The 25,873-nt window shown below is 43.4% G+C and overlaps 1 protein-coding gene across 1 annotated transcript in view; it reads left to right on the top strand.

Annotated features, from left to right (window-relative positions):
• Positions 1-4,251: 4,251 nt before the first annotated feature.
• The window catches only part of LOC100337129 (ATP-binding cassette sub-family C member 4), a gene marked incomplete at both ends in the record, with an annotated part of 148,200 nt that continues 126,578 nt past the window's right edge, over positions 4,252-25,873 (top strand). The window contains 4 exon segments of the mRNA XM_059884456.1: positions 4,252-4,374; positions 7,597-7,788; positions 21,733-21,827; positions 22,049-22,135. Of these exon segments, the coding sequence (XP_059740439.1) occupies positions 4,252-4,374; positions 7,597-7,788; positions 21,733-21,827; positions 22,049-22,135 (497 nt within the window).

Raw genomic sequence — 25,873 nt, 5'->3', positions numbered from 1 at the left:
GAAAGTTGCAGCACTCAATATGCCAGCAAATTTGGAAAACTCAGCTGTGGCCACAGGACTGGAAAAGGTCAGTTTTCATTCACAATCTCAAAGAAAGGCAATGCCAAAGAATACTCAAACTACTGCACAATTGCAGTCATCTCACACGCTAGTAAAGTAACACTCAAAATTCTCCAAGCCAGGCTTCAGCAATACATGAACCGTGAACTTTCATTGTTCAAGCTGGTTTTAGAAAAGGCAGGGGAACCAGAGATTAAATTGCCAACATCTTCTGGATCAAAGAAAAAGCAAGAGAGTTTCAGAAAAACATCGATTTCTGCTTTATTGACTATGCTAAGGTGTTTGACTGTGTGGATCACAACAAACTGTGGAAAAATCTGAAAGAGATGGGAATACCAGACCACCTGACCTGTCTCTTGAGAAACCTGTATGCAGGTCAGGAAGCAAATTAGAACTGGACATGGAACAACAGACTGGTTCCAAATAGGAAAAGGAGTACGTCAAGGCTGTATATTGTCATCCTGCTTATTTAACTTATATTCAGAGTACATTATGAGAAACGCTGGGCTGGAGGAAGCACAAGCTGGAATCAAGATTGCCGGGAGAAATATCAATATCCTCAGATATGCAGATGACATCACCTTATGGCAGAAAGTGAAGAAACTAAAGAGCCTCTTGATGAAAGTGAAAGAGGAGAGTGAAAAAGTTGGCTTAAAGCTCAACATTCAGAAAATAAGATCTGGTCCATCACTTTATGGGAAATGGATGGGGAAACAGTGGAAAAGTGTCAGACTATTTATTTGGTCTCCAAAATCACTGCAGATGGTGATTGTAGCCATGAAATTAAAAGATGCTTACTCCTTGTAAGGAAAGTTATGACCAACCTAGACAGTATATTAAAAAGCAGAGACATTACTTTGCCAACAAAGGTTCATCTAGTCAAGGCTATGGTTTTTCCAGTAGTCATGTATGGATGTGAGAGTTGGAGTATAAAGAAATCTGACCTCAGAAGAATTGATGCTTTTGAACTGTGGTGTTGAAGACTCTTGAGAGTTCCTTGGCGTGCAAGGAGATCCAACCAGTGTATCCTAAAGGAGATCATTCCTGAGTGTTCATTGGAAGGACTGATGTTGAAGCTGAAACTCCAATACTTTGGCCACCTGATGCAAAGAGCTGACTCATTTGAAATGACTCTGATGCTGGGAAAGATTGAGGGCAGGAGGAGAAGGGGATGACAGAGGATGAGATGGCTGGATGGCATCACCAACTCGATGGACATGGGTTTGGGTAAACTCCGGAAGTTGGTGATGGACAGGGAGGGTTGGCGTGCTGCTGTTCATGGGGTCGCAAAGACCTGGACATGACTGAGCGACTGAACTGAACTGAGCTGATTAGAAAGAAAGTCATGCACCCAGGATAAGGACATTTCCTCGAAAGAAACCGGTTGCATCAAAGGCAGGCTTTGTCACAGGATGTGAGGTCGTAGATAGAGTGGTGTTAGTTGTAGCTGAGAGTAGCTGTAGTGGGAGCTGAAGTGGGGAAAGCAGCACTGTGGTTTTCATGGTGGTTGCTGTGGTGTGTCAGCTGTGTTCACCACCTGGCAGTCACTAACGCTGAATTATCTGAACAGTAGCTTTTGCCTTTCATTCAATTCAAAAGCAGGTTGTATTAGCAGCCTTAGCATCTAAATAGGAGACACAGCTGTTGTCGTTTACCTAGATTTCTGGTGCTGGAGAGGTGACCCTGAGGAGCCACGGCATTGGGGCTCTCGTGGTGGTGGTCAGTAAAGCTGGGTGTGTAGTTACATTCAGGGCCACGGTGGTGCCCTGAGCTGTGGTCATTACACAGAGTATGGCCAGGCAGCCTGTGCCCAGAGCAGCAGGTGGGAGAGCCTGGACATCGTGTCCTCTATGCAGGTGTTCAAGTGGAACTGGGGTGCCCAATGCTATGTCTGTCCTTTTGTCCCCTACACACCCCCCCACATTGTGTACAGGTGTCCACTGAGTTTCTTTTGTACCAAACTATGCAGCATTTTCAAATGAACTATTTTGTTCTTTCAAGAGCTGAATATCATGTTCTCAGACTTCTTGCCCTTAGTACAGAACACCCTGTTCTGTTGTCCTGGCCTTGCCTATGGAAGGACTGTGCCCCTTGCTGGCATCATTAGTAATTAGGGGCTGTCATAGGTCATGGGTGAGAGAGCCCTTGAAAGGGGGAGAAGAACAGACATTGGGAATTTTGGAGAGAAGCTGAGTCTGAATGAAGCCCCTGCTGGGTTGGGAGGCAGGAGATAGACGTGAGCTCTGTAACCTTCTCACTATACAGCCAGGTGGACAGGTGGGGAAGGTCTCAGCTTTAATATAAATGGCCCCAGGGACTTCGCTAGTGGTCCAGTGGTTAAGAATCCACCTTCCAAGGCAGTAGACTCGGGTTCCACCCCTGGTTGAGGAACTAAGATCTCATAACGCTCTGGAGCAACTAAGCCCACACACCGCAACAAAGACCCAGTGCAGCCAAAATAAGAAAAAAAGCAAAATAAAGGTTCTGTGGGGGCCTCCAGATCTCATGGGACAGGGGTTTGGAACTTTATCTGCACGGAGTCGGGGCTCAGCTGATGGTGTTTTGTTGAGTCAGTGTCCCCTGAGCCTGGATAACCAGTGGGGGAGGGGACCCAGTGCCTCTGAGCTGTCGAGTGCTGCCCTCTTCTGGTCATCCTAGAGCAGTGCTGGATACTGAAGCCTGAACAGGGAGGGAACTCAGTGTCTGGCCCTGACCGTCTGAGGGGCTGTGATGGGAAGCTGATGTTTGTAGGTAGTTCACTATTTTGTAGTCATAACTGAGTGAAAAGTAGTAAAATAGGAATCCTAAGTTTCAGGCAGGAAGAAAGAAGTGGAGAAATTTAAAAAGCTTAAAAAAATCTTTCTCATGTATTAAAATCTAGCTTTTTATTGATTTTTAATTCTTAAAATCTGGAGCAAGTTTTTTGGTGATGAAAAATCATTGTCAAATTTTTTAGTATGTGAACATTTTTTAATCAGTTCAGTTCTTTCTAGGAAAAAAATTCAATTTGAAGATTATCCAGACTTTTACTTAATCATATGTAACCATTGTATGTATGTGTGTGTGTGTGTGTGTGTGTGTGTGTGTCTTTCTTAAACATAGCAGTTACTGAGAATTCTCTTAACATTTAGATATGTAAAGATGTACAGACACCCTAAGTCTTTCAGGAATATGACCTGTGATTGGCATGATGGTACTTTTCCTTATCTGTCATATTGGACTATGCACTGTCTTATGTACATCCATGTTTTTTGTTTTCTTTGTACTAGAAGCACTTTATTGCTTCTATTTAGCCAGAATAGGTAATGCATATATCACATATAAAATTGAGGCTTTATCACTCTGACCCATGATGTCATAATTAATTTCTTTATTCTTCATTATTTTGTTGTTGGTGTTACATTAGAGCTCTTGTTAAATTAGAACTCTGACCATTACTTATAGGAGTTAATTTAGCATGAGTGACTTCATATAAAGTGCCCTTTTGCTTGCTGAGCATTATTGAGGTTTATTGTATATCAAATGAAAATGGAGAGATTAGTGATTTCAAATTATTTATTAAAAGACCAGGCATGCTAGGTACTTATGCTGCCACCTTGTGAAAATTAATGAGATAGGTAAAACCAAAGCTTATGATGAAAACTTATAAATAATTAAAAACCTCCCTCTGAATATTCTAAGTACATTATATTAATAAGTTCATGTGCATCATGCAGTTTGCATTTCAGGCAGGCACCTTGTCATCTCTACTACTTAAATTCTGTAGGTGTCTAAAGCTGTGTCTATATGGAAATCTGATGAAATAAGGTATCTTCCTAAAGGCAATTATAGCTGCTTCAAACACCCAAAGAGGTAGGATTGGATGAAAAGGCCTCCAGGACACAGTATCTTAAAATAGGAAGGATAAAAATTGTGGGCTATATTAGCATGAAAGTGGAAGTTACTCAGTCATGTCTGACTCTTTGTGACCCCCTGGACTATACAGTCCATGAAATTCTCCAGGCCAGAATACTGGAGTGGGTAGCTATTCCCTTCTCCAGGGAATCTTCCAAACCCAGGTCTCCTACATTGCAGGCAAATTCTTTACCAGCTGAGCCACAGGGGAAGTCACCAGGGAAGATATATTAGCATATCAACGACTATTATATTATTTTCAACTACTTTCTGAAGTAATTTGTGTTACTTTGTTGAAATGAGTGTGTTTTTATAAACTTTAATTTGCAGGAATTGGAATTACCAACCCTAAAAGGCCTTTCATTTACTGTCAGACCGGGTGAACTGTTGACTGTGGTTGGACCTGTGGGAGCAGGAAAGGTAAGTTGTGATGCCTTTCGTCAGTTTGACGCAATGCTGCAGCTCCTGTTAAATTCTCAGAGTGGAGCCCACAGCTGAGTGTGACAGGGTTTGAATTGGGTGTGTCTAGAACAGTGTTTCTCTAGGTGTTTTCCATAGAATGTTAGTTTGCAAGAAGGTTTCATGGCCAAATAAGTCTGGATAAACACACACTGTGTTTTCCTTCTTGATATTTCATGTTGCACAGTTGGGAACTGCTTGTGGGGGGTTTGGCTGTTTCAGTGAAGGAAATTATTGATGTGATAGCTGTTCAGAATAGACGGAGACAGTGGGGACTTCTTTTTGTCACAGTGGCCTCTCCAGGAAGTCTGGAGGTGGTGAAGGCTCTTGCCAGAAGCTCTGAGCATTTCCTCATGTGACTTTACCTGGTCCCGCCAGTGCACATGTAAGTGAATGCGCAGCCATGTGGAAGAGCTCAAGATACAGACGTGAATCAGACCGGACGCCTCTGCCTTTCAGAGGCAACCAGATTCTGAGGTGAGACAGATATGCAGGCAGATTATTTCAGCCCAGTGTGGTGCGTGCTCTGATGGTGTGGACATAGACATGACGCTTCTGTGTGTTACAACAGATTTGAAGGACATGTGTACGTGCACTTAGTCTCCTGTGTTTTGCACAACAAAATACAGAAACCTAAATGTGGGATTTGTACATGAGAGGGAGATGATTATCTCTATGATGGACTTTTTAAAATATTTATTTATTTATGTTTCTTTTAAAAATTTATGTATTTATTTTACATTTTAAAATTTTATTTATTTATTAATTGGACGATAATTGCTTTACAATATTGTGTCAGCTTCTGCCATACATCAGCATGAATCAGCCATAGGTATATGTCTGTCCTCTACCTCTTGAAGCTCCCTCCCACCTTGCACCCCTCTAGGTTGTTACAGAGCACTGACTTTGAGCTCCCTAGGCATGATGGACTTTAACTCTTTGACCACAACAACCTCAGAATTCTCTTAATTAATAATCTTTGGATATGTTCTTCACGCATCGCTTTAAGTTAACAAAGAATATTTATTTATTCGGCTGAATTGGGTCTTAGTTGCAGTACATGGGCTCTCTAATTGTGTGTTGGCCTAGTTGCCCTGGGGCATGTGGGATCTTAGTTCCCTGACCATGTATCTAAGCAGAGCCCCTGGCAATGGAAAACAGATTCTTTTTTTTTTTTTTTAATCTGGGTATAATTGTTAATTTTTTAAACTTTTTATTTTATATTGGGATATAGCCAATTAACAGTGTTGTGATAGTTTCAGGTGAACAGTGAAGGGTATCTTTCAAGCATACATATATACGTGTATCCATTCTCCAGCAAACTCCGCTCCCATCCAGACTGCCACAAAGCATTGAGTAGAGTTCCATGTGCTATGCAGTAAATCCTTGTTGGTTACGCATTTTAAATATAGCAGTGTGTACATGTCCATCCCAAACTCCCTATATATCCCTTCCCCACATCCTGGAAGGTGGATTCTTAACCACTGGACCACCAGGGAAAGTCCCCACATACCTTTTTAAAAACAAGTATTTGTCAAGTAACAGATATCCAGATGCAGGAACAACTGCATTAAACATCAGGTACAGAAAGTAGTGCACAAACTACCACACAATTGCACCCATCTCACACGCTAGTAAAGTAATGCTTAAAATTCTCCAAGCCAGGCTTCAGCAGTACGTGAACCGTGAACTTCCTGATGTTCAAGCAGGTTTTAGAAAAGGCAGAGGAACCAAAGATCAAATTGCCAACATCCATTGGATCATTGAAAAAGCAAGAGAGTTCCAGAAAAACATCGATTTCTGCTTTATTGACTATGCCAAAGCCTTTGACTGTGTGGATCACAATAAACTGTGGAAAATTCTGAAAGAGATGGGAATACCAGACCACCTGACCTGTCTCTTGAGAAACCTGTATGCAGGTCAGGAAACAACAGTTAGAACTGGACATGGAACAGCACACTGGTTCCAAATAGGAAAAGGAGTATGTCAAGGCTGTATATTGTCACCCTGCTTATTTAACTTATATGCAGAGTACATCATGAGAAACACTGGGCTGGAGGAAGCTCAAGCTGGAATCAAGATTGCTGGGAGAAATATCAATAACCTCAGATATATAGATGACACCACCCTTATGGCAGAAAATGAAGAACTAAAGAGCTTCTTGATGAAAGTGAAAGAGGAGAGTGAAAATGTTAAAGCTCAACATTCAGAAAACTAAGATCATGGCATCCGGTCCCATCACTTCATGGCAAATAGATGGGGAAACAGTGGAAACAGTGGCTGACTATTTTTCTGGGCTCCAAAATCCCTGCAGATGGTGATTGCAGCCATGAAATTAAAAGACAGTTGCTCCTTGGAAGGAAAGTCATGACCAACCTAGATAGCATATTCAAAAGCAGAGATATTACTTTGCCAACAAACGTCCATCTAGTCAAGGCTATGGTTTTTCCAGTAGTCATGTATGGATGTGAGAATTGGACTGTAAAGAAAGCTGAGCACAGAAGAATTGATGCTTTTGAACTGTGGTGTTGGACAAGACTCTTGAGAGGGGACTGCAAGGCGATCCAACCAGTCCATCCTAAAGGAGATCAGTCCTGAGTGTTCATTGGAAGGACTGATGTTGAAGCTGAAACTCCAATACTTTGGCCACCTGATGTGAAGAGCTGACTCATTTGAAAAAACCCTGATGCTGGGAAAGATTGAGGGCAGGAGGAGAAGGGGACAACAGAGAATGTGATGGTTGGATGGCATCACTGACTCGATGGACATGGGTTTGGGTGGACTTCGGGAGTTGGTGATGGACAGGGAGGCCTGGCGTGCTGCGGTTTATGGGCTTGCAAAAAGTTGGACATGACTGTGTGACTGAACTGAACAGAAAGTACACATCCTGCTGGTCTGCTCTGCTAGAGAAGAATGTTACACTTTCTTAGTCTTTGCTGAGTAGAGTTCTCTGTTTGGGGAAACTAATGCAGGGTAGATTGTTATGGTATTTATATTGCTTATCCACCTTCAGTTTACATTGACCATTAGTGCTCTTTTCCATGTTTTTCCTTCAATATTCAGAGCTTCACTTTATCCTGTTCTGATATCCTTGATCAAGCACCAGGGTGGGGACTGTGCGGCATTCGTGTCCAGGCCTGAGTTCTCCCTGTTCACATGTGCATGTGCTGCCGTCTGTTTCAGTCGTCACTGTTACGTGCTCTGCTCGGGGAGCTGGCCCCGAGCCAGGGGAAGGTCAGCGTGCACGGGAGGATCGCATATGTTTCTCAGCAGCCCTGGCTGTTTCCAGGAACTGTGAGAAGTAACATTTTATTTGGGAAGAAATATGAAGAAGAGCGATATAAAGAAGTAATAAAGGCTTGTGCTTTGGAAGAGGTGAGTAATGACTTGTGAGCTGCATATACTCAAATTTCAATTGATAGTGTTGGCTTAAGCTATGAGGTTTGTTGAAAGTTCTTTTTTTAAAAAATTTGAAAGGTCTTTGATTGCTGCTTTAAGCTGGTCTGGGTAAACATGCAGTTGTATACGCAGTTGTTTTAATTCTGATGTGATAATCACAGAATGCCTTTATTTCATTTGGTAAAGCTTCATTCAGGTTTAGGTTCTTTTTTTAATGGACAGTTACAAAAATTTGTAAAAACAGAGAGCACACTGTAATGATCTTTCACGTACCCACCCCCAGCTCCAAACAGGATCAGCTGGTGGCCAGTCTTACTGCATCTCCACCCCTGCCCTCTGCCAGCCCCACCCCCACCCCATTATTATTTTGGAGCAGATCCTAGACCTCAGATTAGTCAGTCCATCTGTAAACATTTCATCTGTTTTTGTCTAAAAGATAGGAAAGCCTTTGGAAAAAAAAATTTACCAACATTATTTCACCTGAAAAATTACCCTAATTCCTGAATATCATCAACTTTCTCATCGGTGTTTACATGTTGCTAATCATCTCATTGAGAAGTCTTGTTCACCATTGATGGAATCAGACTCCACATGAGTTGTGCCCACTGCACTTGGTTAGTGCCTCCTCAGTCTCTTTCAGTCTCTAGGTTTCCCTCTCTGTTTGGTTTTGACTTGTAATTTATTAAAGAAAATGTAATGCTTTAAAATTTCTTCTTAATCCTGCCTCATTTCATTGGGGGAGAGATTGTTTTCAGGAATTGCATTGAGTTTCACAGAAAATGGCAAGAAGAAACATATAACTCTACCTTGAGATTTAGATGAAATTAGTAAATGAATGATGAAAACTGAACTTACTTAATAGGAAAATGTAATTTGGCAAAAAGAAAGAAAAACATAAATACAGATTAAACAGTATTTTACTCTCTTGAGTTATAAAAATCCATGAACAATAGTGTTAAAGGGCTCCCCCTGTGGTCTGTTCAGATCTGGACATCTTTTATACTGTGAGGAAAAAAGTCTGGGACTGTCTTTCAAAGGTGTGGTGGTGGAGATGCCAAACCTGCTTTCTGAAGAAACAGTAATTTTGCTTGAGTAATGCATGAACATCATAGATTTTTATCAGGTGAATATCAATTTTTGATGATGTGGACAAAATGGAATTGCTCACTCTTCTGTTTCTTTCTCCTGGTCTGTGGTTGGTTAATGGGAGATTGTGTTTGCAGAACCGATGCCAAGTTAGCAGTAAACAGCCAGATTTTTATTAAATAGTGTTTATACTGTGTAAGAAAAGAAGGGGAAAGCAAACATAAAACATTGAGACAATAGCTCCCATTTATTTAGAGTCTACATGCAAATTATTTCTCTTTCTCAGACATGCACCCAGAAGAGGGTATGTTGCTGCTGCTAAGTCTCTTCAGTCGTGTCCGATTCTGTGCGACCCCATAGACGGCAGCCCACCAGGCCCCACTGTCCCTGGGATTCTCCAGGCAAGAACACCGGAGTGGGTTGCCATTTCCTTCTCCAATGCATGAAAGTAAAAAGTGAAAGTGAAGTGGCTCAGTCGTGTCCGACTCTTAGCAACCCCATGGACTGCAGCCTACCAGGCTCCTCCGTCCATGGGATTCTCCAGGCAAGAGTACTGGAGTGGGGTGCCATTGCCTTCTCCCAGAAGAGGGTATATGAATTGTTAATTCTTTATGATTATCTTCGGAGAAGGCAATGGCAACCCACTCCAGTACTCTTGCTTGGAAAATCCCATGGATGGAGGCACCTGGTAGGCTGCAGTCCATGGGGTCGTTAAGAGTCGGGCACGACTGAGCGACTTCACTTTCCCTTTTCACTTTCATGCATTGGAGAAGGAAATGGCAACCCACTCCAGTACTCTTGCCTGGAGAATCCCAGGGACGGGGGAGCCTGGTGGGCTGCCATCTCTGGGGTCGCACAGAGTTGGACACGACTGAAGTGACTTAGCAGCAGCAGCAGCAGCAGCATGATTATCTTCAGTGTTACCATCTTCATTTTATAGTCGGTCAAACTAAGGCTTGGAGAGAGAACTTTTTAAAAAGCAGGTGATGGATAAAGCTGGAAGGTGTGGTGTGGAATAAACAGATTTCAGGTGTTTCCTCTTTACCTTAATCATGTCAACCTCCTGATGCCCAGATCAGACTCCAGAGACCCAGACCAGTGTGTGGGTGTTTCTCTTATGACCTTTCCTTTCTGGTGAAGCTCAGCCTTGTCTTTGTCCCCACATGTGAGTGTCTCTGCAAAAGAGCAGGTGCTGGACAGTGGCTGATATTCAGTGTTTCCCTGGGGACCAATGCTTTGCCGAAGCCACATGGGGTGACAGGACCAGTAATATGGGCAGCATCCGGGGCTTCACCCATCCTTGGGAGTCTGTGCAGCACAGACTCTGGTGGGAAAGGGCCCTGCAGGACTGGGCTGCACAGCGATTCTTCTGTACATGATGTGATGTTTATAAACATGGACTGCTCTCCTGTTCTCTGCACAGTCAGGACATACAGTCGGGCCCCTCGTGCCCATTCCTTCCTTGGCAGGAAGGGAGGCCCAGGGCAGAGAAGTAGTGAAGAGATGAGCTGTGGCTTAGTCTTGCCTGCTGTTACTTTGGGTATGTTCTGTTTCCTGCCTGGGCCTCTGACATTTCAAGAGGATATTGGGTCAGAAAGTTTCCAGGAGGTTTTGCTGCTGCTCTGAAGTGTCATCTCTGCCTCTGATTAGCAGGGGTCAGCAAGGTCGTTATGATACCTGGGAACCACCTAAAAAGTAATGATCCTCTGCTCATCTCCTTTTAGAATCCATGACTCAGTGGATGGGCATCAGGTGGTCACATGATAGTGGTGTGCTGGAAGTATTTTGTCCTGTAGATACGGAGACTATATGTGCAGTAGAAAAGGCTTGGCCTTTGGAGAGAAGCAGTCCTAGGCAGTATCTCTAAGTGTTTGTCTCAGTTTCCTTTCTTATTAAAAGCAGGAGGAGTGAGGTTACTGTAAAGGCTATAGGCCATGCCTATGAAATGCAGGCATGTCAGGGTTTCAGTAAATTGTCCCTGTCCTTTCTATTCTAACCCTTTTCTCTACATCTGCCCATCCACACATCAGATTAGATCAGATCAGTCACTCAGTTGTGTTCGACTCTTTGTGACCCCATGAATCGCAGCATGCCAGGCCTCCCTGTCCATCACCAACTCCCAGAGTTCACTCAGACTCACGTCCATTGAGTCAGTGATGCCATCCAGCCATCTCATCTTCTCCTTCTCCCCTTCTCCTCCTGCCCCCAATCCCTCCCAGCATCAGAGTCTTTTCCAATGAGTCAACTCTTCACATGAGGTGGCCAAAGTACTGGAGTTTCAGCTTTAGCATCATTCCTTCCAAAGAAATCCCAGGGCTGATCTCCTTCAGAATGGACTGGTTGGATCTCCTTGCAGTGCAAGGGACTCTCAAGAGTCTTCTCCAACACCACAGTTCAAAAGCATCAATTCTTCGGTGCTCAGCCTTCTTCACAGTCCAACTCTCACATCCATACATGACCACAGGAAAAACCATAGCCTTGACTAGATGGACCTTTGTTGGCAAAGTAATGTCTCTGCTTTTGAATATGCTCTCGAGGTTGGTCATAACTTTCCTTCTAAGGAGTAAGCGTCTTTTAATTTCATGGCTGCAGTCACCATCTGCAGTGATTTTGGAGCCCAGAAAAATAAAGTCTGGCACTGTTTCCATTGTTTCCCCATCTATTTCCCATGAAGTGGTGGGACCAGATGCCATGATCTTCGTTTTCTGAAGTGTTGAGCTTTAAGCCAACTTTTTCACTCTCCTCTTTCACTTTCATCAAGAGGCTATTGAGTTTCTCTTCACTTTCTGCCATAAGGGTGGTGTCATCTGCATATCTGAGGTTACTGAGATTTCTCCCAGCAATCTTGATTCCAGCTTGTGTTTCTTCCAGTCCAGCGTTTCTCATGATGTACTCTGCATATAAGTTAAATAAACAGGGTGACAATATACAGCCTTGACGTACTCCTTTTCCTATTTGGAACCCGTGTGCTGTTCCATGTCCAGTTCTAACTGTTGCTTCCTGACCTGCATACAAATTTCTCAATAGGCAGGTCAGGGGGTCTGGTATTCCCATCTCTTACAAAATTTCCCACAGTTTATTGTGATCCACACATTCAAAGGCTTTGGCATAGTCAATAAAGCAGAAATCGATGTTTTTCTGGGACTCTCTTGCTTTTTCCATGATCCAGCGGATGTTGGCAATTTAATCTCTGGTTGCTCTGCCTTTTCTAAAACCAGCTTGAACATCAGGAAGTTCACGGTTCACATATTGCTGAAGCCTGGCTTGGAGAATTTTGAGCATTACTTTACTAGCCTGTGAGATGAGTGCAATTGTGCAGTAGTTTGAGCATTCTTTGGCATTGCCTTTCTTTGGGATTGGAATGAAAACTGCCCTTTTCCAGTCCTGTGGCCACTGCTGAGTTGTCCAAATTTGCTGGCATATTGAGTGCAGCACTTTCACAGCATCATCTTTCAGGATTTGAAATAGCTCAACTGGAATTCCATCACCTCCAGTAGCTTTGTTCATAGTGATGCTTTCTAAGGCCCACTTGACTTTGCATTCCAGGATGTCTGGCTCTAGGTGAGTGATTACAACATCATGATTATCTGGGTCATGAAGATCTTTTTTTAATAGTTCTTCTGTGTATTCTTGCCATCTCTTCTTATTATCTTCTGCATCTGTTAGGTCCATACCATTTCTATCCTTTATCGAGCCCATCTTTGCATGAAATGTTCCTTTGGTATCTCTGATTTTCCTGAAGAGATCTCTAGTCTTTCCCATTCTGTTGTTTTCCTCTATTTCTTTGCATTGATCGCTGAGGAAGGCTTTCTTATCTCTTCTTGCTATTCTTTGGAACTCTGCATTCAGATGCTTATATCTTTCCTTTTCTCCTTTGCTTTTCGCTTCTTTTCACAGCTATTTGTAAGGCCTCCTCAGACAGCCATTTTGCTTTTTTGCATTTCTTTTCCATGGGGATGGTCTTGATCCCTGTCTCCTGTACAGTATCACGAACCTCATTCTATAGTTCATCAGGCCATCTATCTATCAGGTCTAGGCCCTTAAATCTATTTCTCACTTCCACTGTATAATCATAAGGGATTTGATTTAGGTCATACCTGAATGGTCTAGTGGTTTTCCCTACTTTCTTCAATTTAAGTCTGAATTTGGCAATAAGGAGTTCATGGTCTGAGCCACAGTCAGCTCCTGGTCTTGTTTTTGCTGACTGTATAGAGCTTCTCCATCTTTGGCTGCAAAGAATATAATCAGTCTGATTTTGGTGTTGACCATCTGGTGATGTCCATGTGTAGAGTCTTCTCTTGTGTTGTTGGAAGAGGGTGTTTGTTATGACCAGTGCATTTTCTTGGCAAAACTCTATTAGTCTTTGCCCTGCTTCATTCTGTATTCCATGGCCAAATTTGCCTGTTCTTCCAGGTGTTTCTTGACTTCCTACTTTTGCATTCCAGTCCCCTATAATGAAAAGGACATCTTTTTGGGGTGTTAGTTCTAAAAGGTCTTGTAGGTCTTCATAGAACCATTCAACTTCAGCTTCTTCAGCGTTACTGGTTGGGTCATAGACTTGGATTACTGTGATATTGAATGGTTTGCCTTGGAAACGAACAGAGATCATTCTGTTGTTTTTGAGATTGCATCCAAGTACTGCATTTCAGACTCTTTTGTTGACCATGATGGCTACTCCATTTCTTCTGAGGGATTCCTGCCTGCAGTAGTAGATATAATGGTCATCTGAGTAAAATTCACCCATTCCAGTCCATTTCAGTTCGCTGATTCCTAGAATGTCAACTTTCACTCTTGCCATCTCTTGTTTGACCACTTCCAATTTGCCTTGATTCATGGACCTGACATTCCAGGTTCCTATGCAATATTGCTCTTTACAGCATCAGACCTTGCTTCTATCACCAGTCACATCCCCAGCTGGGTATTGTTTTTGCTTTGGCTCCATCCCTTCATTCTTTCTGGAGTTATTGCTCCACTGATCTCCAGTAGCATATTGGGCACCTACTGACCTGGGGAGTTTCTCTTTCAGTATCCTATCATTTTGCCTTTTCATACTGTTCATGGGGTTCTCAAGGCAAGAATACTGAAGTGGTTTGCCATTACCTTCTCCAGTGGACCACATTCTGTCAGATCTCTCCATCATGACCTTCCCATCTTGGGTTGCCCCACAGGCATGGCTTAGTTTCATTGAGTTAGACAAGGCTGTGGTCCTAGTGTGATAAGATTGACTAGTTTTCTGTGAGTATGGTTTCAGTGTGTTTGCCGTCTGATGCCCTCTTGCAACACCTACCGTCTTACTTGGGTTTCTCTTACCTTGGGCGTGGGATATCTCTTCACGGCTGCTCCAGCAAAGCGCAGCCTTATTGCTCCTTACCTTGGACAAGGGGTATCTCCTCACCACCGCCCTTCCTCACCTTCAAAGTGGAATAGCGCCTCTAGGCTCTCCTGCGCCCACGCAGCCATGGCTCCTTGGACGTGGGGTTGGTCCTCCCAGCCACTGCCCCTGACCTCGGATGTGGGGTAGCTCCTCTCGGCTGTTCCTGCGCCGTCGCAGTCTGGTACTCTCAGCTGCTGCCCCTGACCTCGGACGTGGGGTAACTCCTCTTGGCCACTGCCCTTCGGGCATGGGGTCCTCCTGGCTTCTGCCCCTGACTTTGGATGTGGGGTGGCTCCTCTCGGCCACGCTTAGTGTGCCAGTCATCGCAGCCACCTGCACTTAGTGGCCATCCACACATACATTCCTATAAATATAATCAAGATTTTTTTTCCCCAAGGTTCTTCCTCCTCCTACATCCCCCAAATCCTAGAGGAACAAGCACTGGAAAACAGCATTTCTTAGAATGTCAATAACAACTAGATGTATTAAACTAGGTCAAATTGAAGTAAATGTTTAAGTTCATCTAGATGAAAACATTCTTCTAATAAAACATGAAGTAATCCCATTGGCAACATCAGTTCAGGCTGATGACGTCAACTCCAAGGCCCAGGAGTCAGAAGACTCAGGGATTGAGTCTCAGTTTCTCTGTTTTCTAGGTGTGTGGTTTTGGCTGACTGAACCTTACAAGCCTGTTTCTTCATTTGTAAAATGGAGATAATAATACTGTCAATCTTATAAGGTTGTTTCGAGAATGACATGCAATAGTGATTTTAAAGCACCTGATTGCTTAGGGACATAACAAGCACTCTATAAATGTTAGAATAATTTTGAAAATAAATTAGCCTCTAATTGTAAGCTCAACCAGTTTTTGGTAAAGTCACATCCATAAAATGTGACTTGTAAGAAAGAAGGTATCTTCTTGATATATGTAACTTTCATTATTTGAGCTGATAATTTATATAGGTGCTGTACATATAGTATATTACATAAATCAACAGTAAACATATTCTGTTACCATAAGCAAGAGTGTATGTAACATTGGTCTGCATGTCATCTTTAACCATTTTTAAAAACTTTTGAGTTTTAAGTTTTTTTTTTTTTTTAAAAAAACAAGTTTTTACAAAACGTTTTTAAGGCTTTTAAAAACTTTTAGGCATTACACAGTTAAAGGTATCAAGCTGATAAATTCTAGTTTGATATTTTCCCACATAGATCACTTGACCTTACAAATTCCTCTTAGATGCCTATAAGCTTGTACCTTTATCTCATATTTACCACATTCCTGCCAGCATGAACCCTTCCAGGGCCCAAAACAGGGCTCTTGTCTAACACTCAGAAAAATTGTCCGAGGAGATACATGTGCTGACAAAGCAAGACATTTTATCTGGAAAGGGCACCTGAGTGGAGAGCAGAAGGGTAAGGGAACCCAGGAGAACAGCTTTGCCATGTGGCTCGCAGTCTTGGGTCTTATGGTGACAGGATTAGTTTCAGGGTTGTCTTTAGCCAATCATTCTGACCCAGAGTCCTTCCTGGTGGATGCCAGCGAGAAGGATTCTGGGAGGTGGTCAGACATGTGGCGTCTCCTTTTGACCTTTCCTGAACTCTTCCAGTTGGTGGTGTCTTATTAGTTCCATGTTCCTTACCAGGACCTTATGCAAATAGTTACTGTGGTGCCTGGCCAGGGTAGGCAGTTTCAGTCAGTGTGCTTCCCCTAACTTGAATATTTTCTTTTCAGATTGCCTGGAAAATCATAAGATAATAAGTTAATTGATCCTTCTATGTCTAGGTATAGAGGCCTTCATGACTTGAGTTAGTTTAGTGTTGTCTTCATTTCAAATACACTCTTTAGTCACGACCTGGGCAGCGTGATGTGAAAGAGCAAAAGGCTCTGAACTGACATGAGCTGGTTCAGAGTCCAGCTCTTCTGTTTAACAGGTAACAGTCCTCATACCAGTAATGTGACCTCACTTAATCTCAGTTTCCTCATCTGTGAAATGGGGCCAGTACTTCCTGTGCAGCTTGTTGTGAGGCTTAGAGATAACCAGTACTATGGTCCAGCACAGTGCTTGGTGCACAGATCTTATCCCCCAGGAGCGGAGAAAAGCTGTCTGCATGTGTATAAATGATGGAGCAGGATAAGACGGGTCCTTCACAAGAGATGTAAACAGAGCCTTAGGAACCCAACAAGAAGAGAGATAAATCCAGGATGGTTTCATGAGAGAGTGTGTTTGGGCTGAGCCTGGAAAGATGGGCAGGATATTAACAGGCTGTGAGAGGAGGGGCAATTTCAAATGGGAAAAAAAAAAAAAAAAAAACCTGTGAAAAAAGAGGGACTCAGACTCCCCCTGTTTGAGTCCGAAGTACAGCATTCTTCTACCAGGGCCTCACGTCTGGCCCTCATTAACCATTACTGCAGTCTTCTCCACGGTGTTTGTTGTTGTTGTTCAGTTGATACTTTTGAACTGTGATGCTGGAGAAGACTCTTGAGAGTCCCTTGGACTGCCGCAAGGAGATCAAACCAGTCAATGCGAAAGGAAATCAACCCTAAATATTCATTGGAAGAACTGATGCTGAAGCTAAACCCCCAATACTTTGGCTACCTGATGTGAAGAGCTGACTCATTAGAAAAGACCCTGATGGGAGAATTTGAGGGCAGGAGGAGAAGGTGCGACAGAGGATAAGATGGTTGGATGGCATCATCGACTCAATGGACATGAGTTTGAGCAAACTCCAGGAGATAGTGAAGGAGAGGGAAGCCTGATGAGCTGTGTCTATGGGGTCGCAAAGAGTCAGATACGACTAAGCAACTGAACAACAACAACTGAACTGCAGTGTTTGAAATCTCACCCACAGAGCCGATGTGCTACTTGGCTCCTTTTCCCAGTTCATTGTAGCTGCTGCTGCTAAGTCGCTTCAGTCGTGTCCGACTCTGTGCACCCCCATAGACGGCAACCCACTAGGCTCCTCTGTCCCTGGGATTCTCCAGGCAAGAATACTGGAGTAGGTTGCCATTTCCTTCTCCAATGCATGAAAGTGAAAAGTGAAAGTGAAGTCGCTCAGTCGTGCCCGACTCTTAGCGACCCCATGGACTGCAGCCTACCAGGCTCCTCTGTCCATGGGATTTTCCAGGCAAGAGTACTGGAGTGGGTTGCCATTGCCTTCTCCTATTCATTGTAGAGAAGAAGCCAATTCTGACTCCATGTTGAAACTATTTTGTTGACTTGTTTTTTTGTTGCTTTTGTTAATATAATCATACTGAATGTCCTACCTTAGAGAATCCTGCTCCTCTGCCTGTTAAACTAAAGTGCCTTTGTTCAGAATCCTGACCACCTGTAGATGGCAGGAAGGAAGAAATTAACACATCCCGTGCCTGAGTCTTGACATTCTAGGAGATTTGCAAGATTAATGGCCTTTTTACTTTGCTTCCACACCTCCCCATCTCTGATCTATAAAAGAACCTGGCATCTAGACCCCGATAAGATGGTCATTTTGAGGTGCCTAGCTTGGCATCTTCTCAGTCAGCGGGCTCCCCAAATAAATTCTCTTCTTCCTGGCCTCAACCCCTTGTCTCTCTGGCCTATGTGGCGAGCAGAGCGAACTTGGATTCTGTAACAAATTGAGACCCCAGATGTGCTGTGTCATGGGACTTCTCAGCACTGTTTGCATCTGGATGTTGGTCAGAACCCAATTTGATGATGTATCCTCTGCTGTTTCTATTTCTCTTTTCTTTTAATATTAGTATATTGAATAAGCTAGATAATTCTATGATAAATATTGGTATTATTTATTTGTATATAACGAGTGGCTTATTTTGTTAGCAAATCCTTGGAACCTGACATGAAAGTGAAAGCTTTCTACAAAACAGTGTTTCTACTGTAAGTCTCCACCATCGCTGAAGGGCCTTGGGTGAGCTTCTGGATGATGGCATCAAACCAGTGTCACTGTTTCCTAGTCTGCCTCTCATTTGTGTATCTATTTTTCAGTGAAAATTGGTGAAATTTAACTTAGAGGAAAATAACATGAATAAAAACACCTTCCTGTCAGTGGGAGGAATTGTAATATATGCTCAAGTCAGGCCTTTCCCTCTAATTTAATCAGAAAATGGTGACTAGGAAATTAGCCTGCCTTGGATTTTACTTCAAATCCTCTGAAATGCTTTGCCCATGTGGGGCTCATGCATGAATAATTTCAGAGTCACCAACACACTTCAAGTCCTACCACCAGAGTTGAAGAGAGCCTGTTTCTATCCCCTCATGTACTAATTAAAAGAGTGGATTTATGTGCCTTTTCTAGAGCATGGTTAAGATTTTTGTGTTATGATATGTCACTATTTTGAGAAAGAAACAAAAACAATGTAAAATCAAAGCATAAAAGCTAAGTGGAACAGTTTGCAAGGATTGTCATCAGTGAAATGGAGGCCAAGTAACTCGGGTGTGTGTGTGTGTGTGTGTGTGTGTGTGTATGTATGTATGTATGTATAAGGCTTGGAACCTATCTTAAAATGGTTTGTTGTTGTTCATGAAAACCAAAGCAAGAGATGGTATTAATTTCTGAGCTCCAGAAAGAGAGGAAGTGACATAATGATGAATTTTCACAACAGAGCAATTGCTGCCCTTCATTGGATGCACCCAAGTTAAGCTCTGAGTGAGCAGGAAACCTGTGTGTGTCTTTATGTCTTGTGGCTGTCAGGGAGGGTTATGATGGAGACAGTCTCTATCTTTTCCTTGTGGTCGTGTGCTTTGCATATTGTGATCCACACTATGCATGGGATCCCACTGTTGGTTTGAAGAGAAAATAGACATCAGTCACCAATAGCAAGTTATAATCAATTCATGTCCTTTTTCCATTTATGGAGGGTGTTCATACACTTCCTTCGATTCTCACAGCTTGAGTTTAGTGATTCTGGTTTCTGCAGCACATTATGTAGAAGAGGAAAATGAGACTTAGGGAGATCAGAGGACTTGTTTATCATGGAGACCCCAGTGTGCTAGTTTGCTTTCTCCGCAAATTTCTAAAGTAGAGACAGAAGTGAGGGCGTCATCTACAGAAAGGTACTGCTGTGTATCTTAGGTTGATGCCTGAGGGGTTTAACAGGTAATTTGAAGTAAAGATTCCCCGTGTAATAACTGTGTAACTTAAACCTGATTGTTACCTGGTCATTTTGGGGATTTTCTTGTCATTTAAAAAAATTTTTCCCAGATACTCTGGGGAAAATAGACTGATTTGTCTACTTCTTAAATAATACTCAAATATAACTTATGATAGATTCCCAGATCCTCAAGCCAAAACTTCATATCCTTCTTAACTTTGAGTATTTCCTGCTTCCATGGGCAAGGATCTACTTAGTCCAACTGATCTGCTTGGTGTCCCTCAGCATGTTGTTTCTTTCCTTTTGGTTTTCCTGCCCAGCCTGCTCTTTCTGTTCCCATTTCTTATACAGACATCGTCTGTCACACTATGACTTGCCTTAAGTATCACTGTGAAGACTCGGGTCAGGTTTCATCCCTTCTCTGAAAATCGGAAGTGGAGACCAAGATCAGCAAAACTGGCAATTTAAGATAAAACAAGTCCTGTGTTTTCACCAGCCTGGACCACCAGCTCTCACACCTATGTCTGTAGCAAAGACCTTCACACTTGCATATCCAGCTGCATAGTGATATCACTGAGAGGTCATTTCTGCTTGTCCATAAGAGAAGTCTCCTAAATCTGCCTCCACCATCTTCTGCAACTCAATAAATGGGGACCCTGTCCTTCCCCTTTCTCACCCCAAACATCACAGTCCTCTTCTCTTACAATTCACACCCATCCTGTCAGCAGGTTTTACAGACTCCACCTTCCAAGTATGTCTGGAGTGTGACCCTGTCTCTCCATTTCCACTGCTCCCTAAATTATTCTAGTAGCCTCCTCCCTTGTATCTACCCTCATCATTCCCCCCCCCCCCCCCCCTCCGAAAAAAAGTCTTACTGTCTGTTTATTGCAAAGCACAGAAGTGATTCCTTAAAAACCTCAGACCAGGTCCCTCCTCCCCTTCCCCTCCCCCTTTTACTGGCAGTGACACCAGTCTCCTGCTCTGTCTCTGCCCTTACTCCCCTCATTCTTACTCTGCTCTCCTGGCCTCCTTGCCGTGAACCCCTTGGGCATCTCACCGTGGCCCCTGCACTCGGCCCTCCCTCTGTGAGGAGCAGCCTCTCCAGGTCTGCCTGAGCCCCTGCCCCTCCCCCCCCAGATCTGCTCACAGCCCTCTGAGCAGAGGCCTCACACCCCAGTGTGGACTCACTTCCCTCCTTCACTCTCCACCCCCCTGAGCAGCTTCCTTTTCCTTCTCATCCTCAGTATTTGCACTCAGGTTTATTTTCCATATTGTCTGTCTCCCACCATGGAGAGGAATTCTAGGGGTTATGTTTCCTCATGGCTGAATTCACTGTTCTCAGAACAGTGGCTCGTCTATAGTCAATCATCAATAAATACCTGTTGAAATGGTTAAATGCATAAATGCTTTGAAAAAATATAGAATGAAAACAAATGAAAAGCCCTGAGAGGTTTTTTAATTTTCCTTGTTACAGTTTCAGATCAGTTCAGTTCAGTCACTCAGTCATATCCGACTCTTTGCGACCCCATGAGTCGCAGCACGCCAGGCCTCCCTGTCCGTCACCAACTCCCGGAGTTCACTCAGACTCATGTCCATCAAGTCAGTGATGCCATCCAGCCATCTCATCCTCTGTCATCCCCTTCTTCTCCTGCCCCCAATCCCTCCCAGCATCAGAGTCTTTTCTACTGAGTCAACTCTTCGCATGAGGTGGCCAAAGTACAGGAGTTTCAGCTTTAGCATCATTCCTTCAAAGAAATCCCAGGGCTGATCTCCTTCAGAATGGACTGGTTGGATATCCTTGCAGTCCAAGGGACTCTCAAGAGTCTTCTTCAACACCACAGTTCAAAAGCATCAATTCTTTGGTGCTCAGCCTTCTTCACAGTCCAACTCTCACATCCATACATGACCACAGGAAAAACCATAGCCTTGACTAGACGGACCTTTGTTGGCAAAGTGATGTCTCTGCTTTTGAATATGCTATCTAGGTTGGTCATAACTTTCCTTCCAAGGAGTAAGCGTCTTTTAATTTCATGGCTGCAGTCACCATCTGCAGTGATTTTAGAGCCCCCCAAAATAAAGTCAGCCACTGTTTCCACTGTTTCCCCATCTATTTCCCATGAAGTGATGGGACAGGATGCCATGATCTTCATTTTCTGAATGTTGAGCTTTAAGCCAACTTTTTCACTCTCCACTTTCACCTTCATCAAGTGGCTTTTTTAGTTCCTCTTCACTTTCTGTTTAGTCACTATGAAATAAGCCCATTGCTGTTGATTAAACACTTGTATGAAGAACTGATGCCAAAAGGTTAGGATGGCAGGAGGAGAACACATTTTAAATCTTTTTCTTTTTTCCCTTTTCTATCTCCATACAGGACTTGCAGAATTTGAAGGAAAGAGATCTAACTGTGACAGGAGATGGAGGAACCCCGCTGAGTGAAGGACAGAAAGCCCGGGTCAGCCTCGCCAGGTAAGTGGGGTTTCAGTTGCCACCCGCCCCTCCTCCTCGGTGGCTCCTAGTGGACGTGAGTACACAGACCCCGCTCACAGGTGGGCCTGTGTGAAGCAGGGTCTTGGCCCTTTCCCTGGGCTTGTAGAAGGAACCTGGAGTTGTTGGACACCATCATGATTCAGAGATGAGACCCATGCAGTGTGAAGTGTCCTCTCCCGACGTCTCTGTACGTTTTCTAGAGCCGTGTATCAGGACGCAGACATCTACCTCCTGGACGATCCGCTCAGCTCAGTGGACGCAAGAGTCAGCAGGCACTTGTTTGAACAGTGAGTTTGCTCCTTTTTCTATCATCTCTGCTTTCCAGGAACCCTGTGGAAATCAGGGAAGAGAGCTCAGGAAAGCCTTTGTGCTCCAGGAGACTCAGCTCACTCTGTCCTGGTGTCCCTCCCTTCCCTCCACAGAAGATCCATCATAGAGAAATTTTGCATCATGATGAGGTCAGGACAGGAAAATACAGCAGTTGCTTCCAGTGTGTGTAGGACAGTGGGGGTCCATGCTTTAGGGAGTGAGGGATAGATGGCAAATTCCCCTGTTAATTGCACCTGATGGATCCAGACATTGTGGATGGTTCCAGACCCCAGGGATAAGAAGGATGATGTAAAGTTTTTAAATCAGAGAGTAGGACTTGGTAACCTGGTAATTGGCTGCCAATTCTTTTCCTTTGTCATTTGCTGAAGGCACATTAGAAGTGAATTTTTCAGTACAGACATAGGGCTTCCGTGGAAAGACCATGTTGGTTTATGCTTATTATTCTGTTGGTTTAGAAATACTTAGTAAAGTATTTACAGATGATTTAGAATTTACAGATGATTATTCCACATCTGAGTATGGCTCAATTATTTAACATTTCTTCATGGATGCTTACTAAAATTAATACTTAGACCCACATGTAGGGTTAACTTGAATTTGAAACTCAGTATCTTTTGGAATCTTTCTGAAGTCCTGACTCTTACTTTGTGTTTCTGGAATTTGTTGTCAGTGGCTCTTTCTTGACCACAGAACTCCTGGAGAACAGTTCGGTTGCTTCTCTGTCCCAACACATGCTGACTGAGGCCTCTGGTGGAGTCTAGACTGGCATCTTTGAAAGTCTCATGAATTCGCTTTTTCTGAAGCAGCCTCCACATCTACCCCATGGTTAGTTCCCTTGCTGTCGTTCACCTTGTTAAAGACAATGAGCCTTCCAGCTGCATATCAGCACCCTGCTGTATGCACTGAGATCGATACCCTTACAGATGTTCCTGCACAGAACCTCTTACTTTACAAGGAGGACAGTGATCCAGGAGAGGGGAAGGACCCACACTGGGCAGAATAAGGGAGACTAGGACACAGCCCTCATTCCTGCCACCAAGGAACCTGTCTCTGTGTGGAGCTTGTTAAGACAGATGCCAGGGGAAAGCTCAGCAGAGTCAAGGTTTAGAGAGTTTTGATACAGGATACAGTAAATGCTAAGTGGAAGTGGCAGCTGGAGACTTTCACTGAAGTTGGAAAGCTCCCTGTGCCCAGGGCTGGGAGGGAAGTGCCCTGGGGGCCTGCAGGCTGGGCAGGTGTGTGGAGGCTGAGAAGAGGACCCAGTTCCTTTGCTGAAGGAAGAGTAGAATGTCAGGTGTGGAGGGAGGAGGAAGCAGGGCTGTGAGGAGAACAGCAGGTATGTCCTTTTCTGAAGGAGGTGGGGTGTTTGGCAGAGAGAAGCTGTTTGGAAATTCTCTCTGTCAGGTTCTGTATTACTTTGCTGGGGTGTCTGTCCAGGCTGCTCTCACAGGAGACCACAGCCTAGGCAGCTTATAGAAAACAGAAATTTATCCCTCAGGATTCTGGAGGCTGGAAAAGTCCAAGCTTAGGGTGCTGAGAGATTCAGTGTCTGGTGAGGGCACAATTCCCATGTCCTCACGTGGGGAAGGGGTGAGGGAGCCCTGTGGGTCCCCTTTGTAAGGGCACTAATCTCTTTCATGTTGGCTCCACCCTCATGACCTGTCACTTCCCAACAGCTACACTTCTAGTACACAGTGGGAATTAGGTTTCAATATATGAATTTTGAGGACAAAAACATTCAGTCTATAGCAAGTTGTCACAGTTGGGGTGCTTAAAGAACAGAAATTCATTTTCTCACAGTCCTTGAGGCTGGAAGCTGGCTGTGTGGGCAGGTTTGGTTTCTGCTGAGAACGCTGTCCTTGGCTGCTGGTGGCATCCACCTTGCTGTGTCCTCACATGATCTTCTGTCCATGTGCACCCCTGTCTCTGTCCTTTAAAAAAAAAATATTGAAATATAATTGACTTACATTATTGTGTTAATTTCTTTGTATGGCAAAATTACTCAGTTATATACGTACATACATTCTTTGTAATATTCTTTTCCATTATGGTTTATCTCAATATCAAATATAGCTTGCTACACTATACGGTAGGACCTTACTGTTATCCATTCTACACATAATACTTCGCATTCTGCTAACCCCAAATTCTTAGTCCATCCCCCCACATGCCTTCCGCTCATGCAACCATAAGTCTGTTCACTATGTCTGTGAGTCTGTTTCTGTTTTGTCAATAGGTTCATTATTGCCATATTTTAGATTCCACATGTAAGTGATATCATATGATATTTGTCTTTCTCTTTCTGACTTACTTCACATAGTATGATAACCTCCAGGTCCATCCATGTTTCTGCAACGGGCATTCTTTTTCCTTTTTTTATGGCTGAGTAGTATTACATTCTCTCCATGTACCACAACCATTCGTCTGTCGGTGGACATTACGTTGTTTCCATGTTTGGCTATTGTGAATAGTGCTGCTATGAATATAGGGATACATGTCTTTTTGGTGTATGGTTTTGTGCATACATATGCCCAGGAGTAGGATTACTGGAATATAAGGTAATTCTACTTTTAGTTTTCTGAGGATCCTCCATGCTGTTTTCTACAGTGCCTGAAGCAACTTTCATTCCCAGCAGTAGTGTAGGAGGGCTCCCTTTTCTCCACACCCTCTCAGCCATTGTTATTTTAGTGTTGACCATTCTAACTGGTTTGAGGTGATGCCTCATTGTAGTTTTGATTTGCATTTCTCTGATAATTCACAACGGTGAGCTCCTTTACATGTGCCTATTGGCCATCTGTATGTGTCCTTTGGAAAAGTGTCTATTTACTTCTTCTGCCCATTTTTTGATCAGATTTTGTTGTTGTTCAGTTGTATGAGCTGTTTGTACATTTTATAAATTAAGCTCTTGTTGGTCACATCATTTGCAAATATTTTTTCCCAGTCTATAGGTTGTCTCTTCATTGTGTTTATGGTTTCCTTTGGTGTGCAAAATCTTGTAAATTTGATTAGGTCCTATTTATTTATTTTTTTAATTAAAAAAGAATTACTTGTGGCTGTACTGCGTCTTTGTTGCTGTGATGGTTTTTTTCTCTTTGTGACGAGCAGGGCTACTTTCGAGTTGTGGTGCACGGACTTCTCATTGAGATGGCTTCTCCTGTTGCAAAGCATGGGATCTAGGATGTGTGGGCTCAGTGGTTCCGGCTCCTGGGCTCCAGAGCTCAGGCTCAGTAGTTGTGGTGCATGGGTTTCTTGCTCTGTGCATGTGGGATCTTCTGGGACCAGGAATGGATCCTGTGTCTCCTGCACTGACAGGTGGATTCTTTAGCACTGAGCCACCAGGGCAGCCGCCTTTTGTATATTTTTGTTTATATTTCTATTGCCTTAGAAGACTGGCCTAAGAAAACGTTGGTATAATTTATGTCAGAGAATATTTTGCCTTTAATCTCTTCCAGGAGTTTTATGATGTCACATCTTATGATTAAGTCTTTAAGCCATTTTTAGTTTATTTTGTGCATGGTGGGAGGGTGTGTTCTAACTTCATTGATTTACATGCCTGTGTTTCTGTCCTTATGTCTTAGTCTCCTCTTCATCTAAGCACACCAGTCAGATCAGATTAGGTGCAGTGTCTTTAAGGGTAGTGATTACTTCTTTACAGTCCCTGTCACCAAATTCTAAAGGTGCTAATAACTAACGTG

Source organism: Bos taurus, unplaced genomic scaffold (genome assembly GCF_002263795.3).
Source record: "Bos taurus isolate L1 Dominette 01449 registration number 42190680 breed Hereford unplaced genomic scaffold, ARS-UCD2.0 Leftover_ScbfJmS_2057, whole genome shotgun sequence".
Taxonomy (NCBI): Eukaryota; Metazoa; Chordata; class Mammalia; order Artiodactyla; family Bovidae; genus Bos; species Bos taurus.
This window is presented reverse-complemented; position numbering and strand designations above follow the sequence as displayed.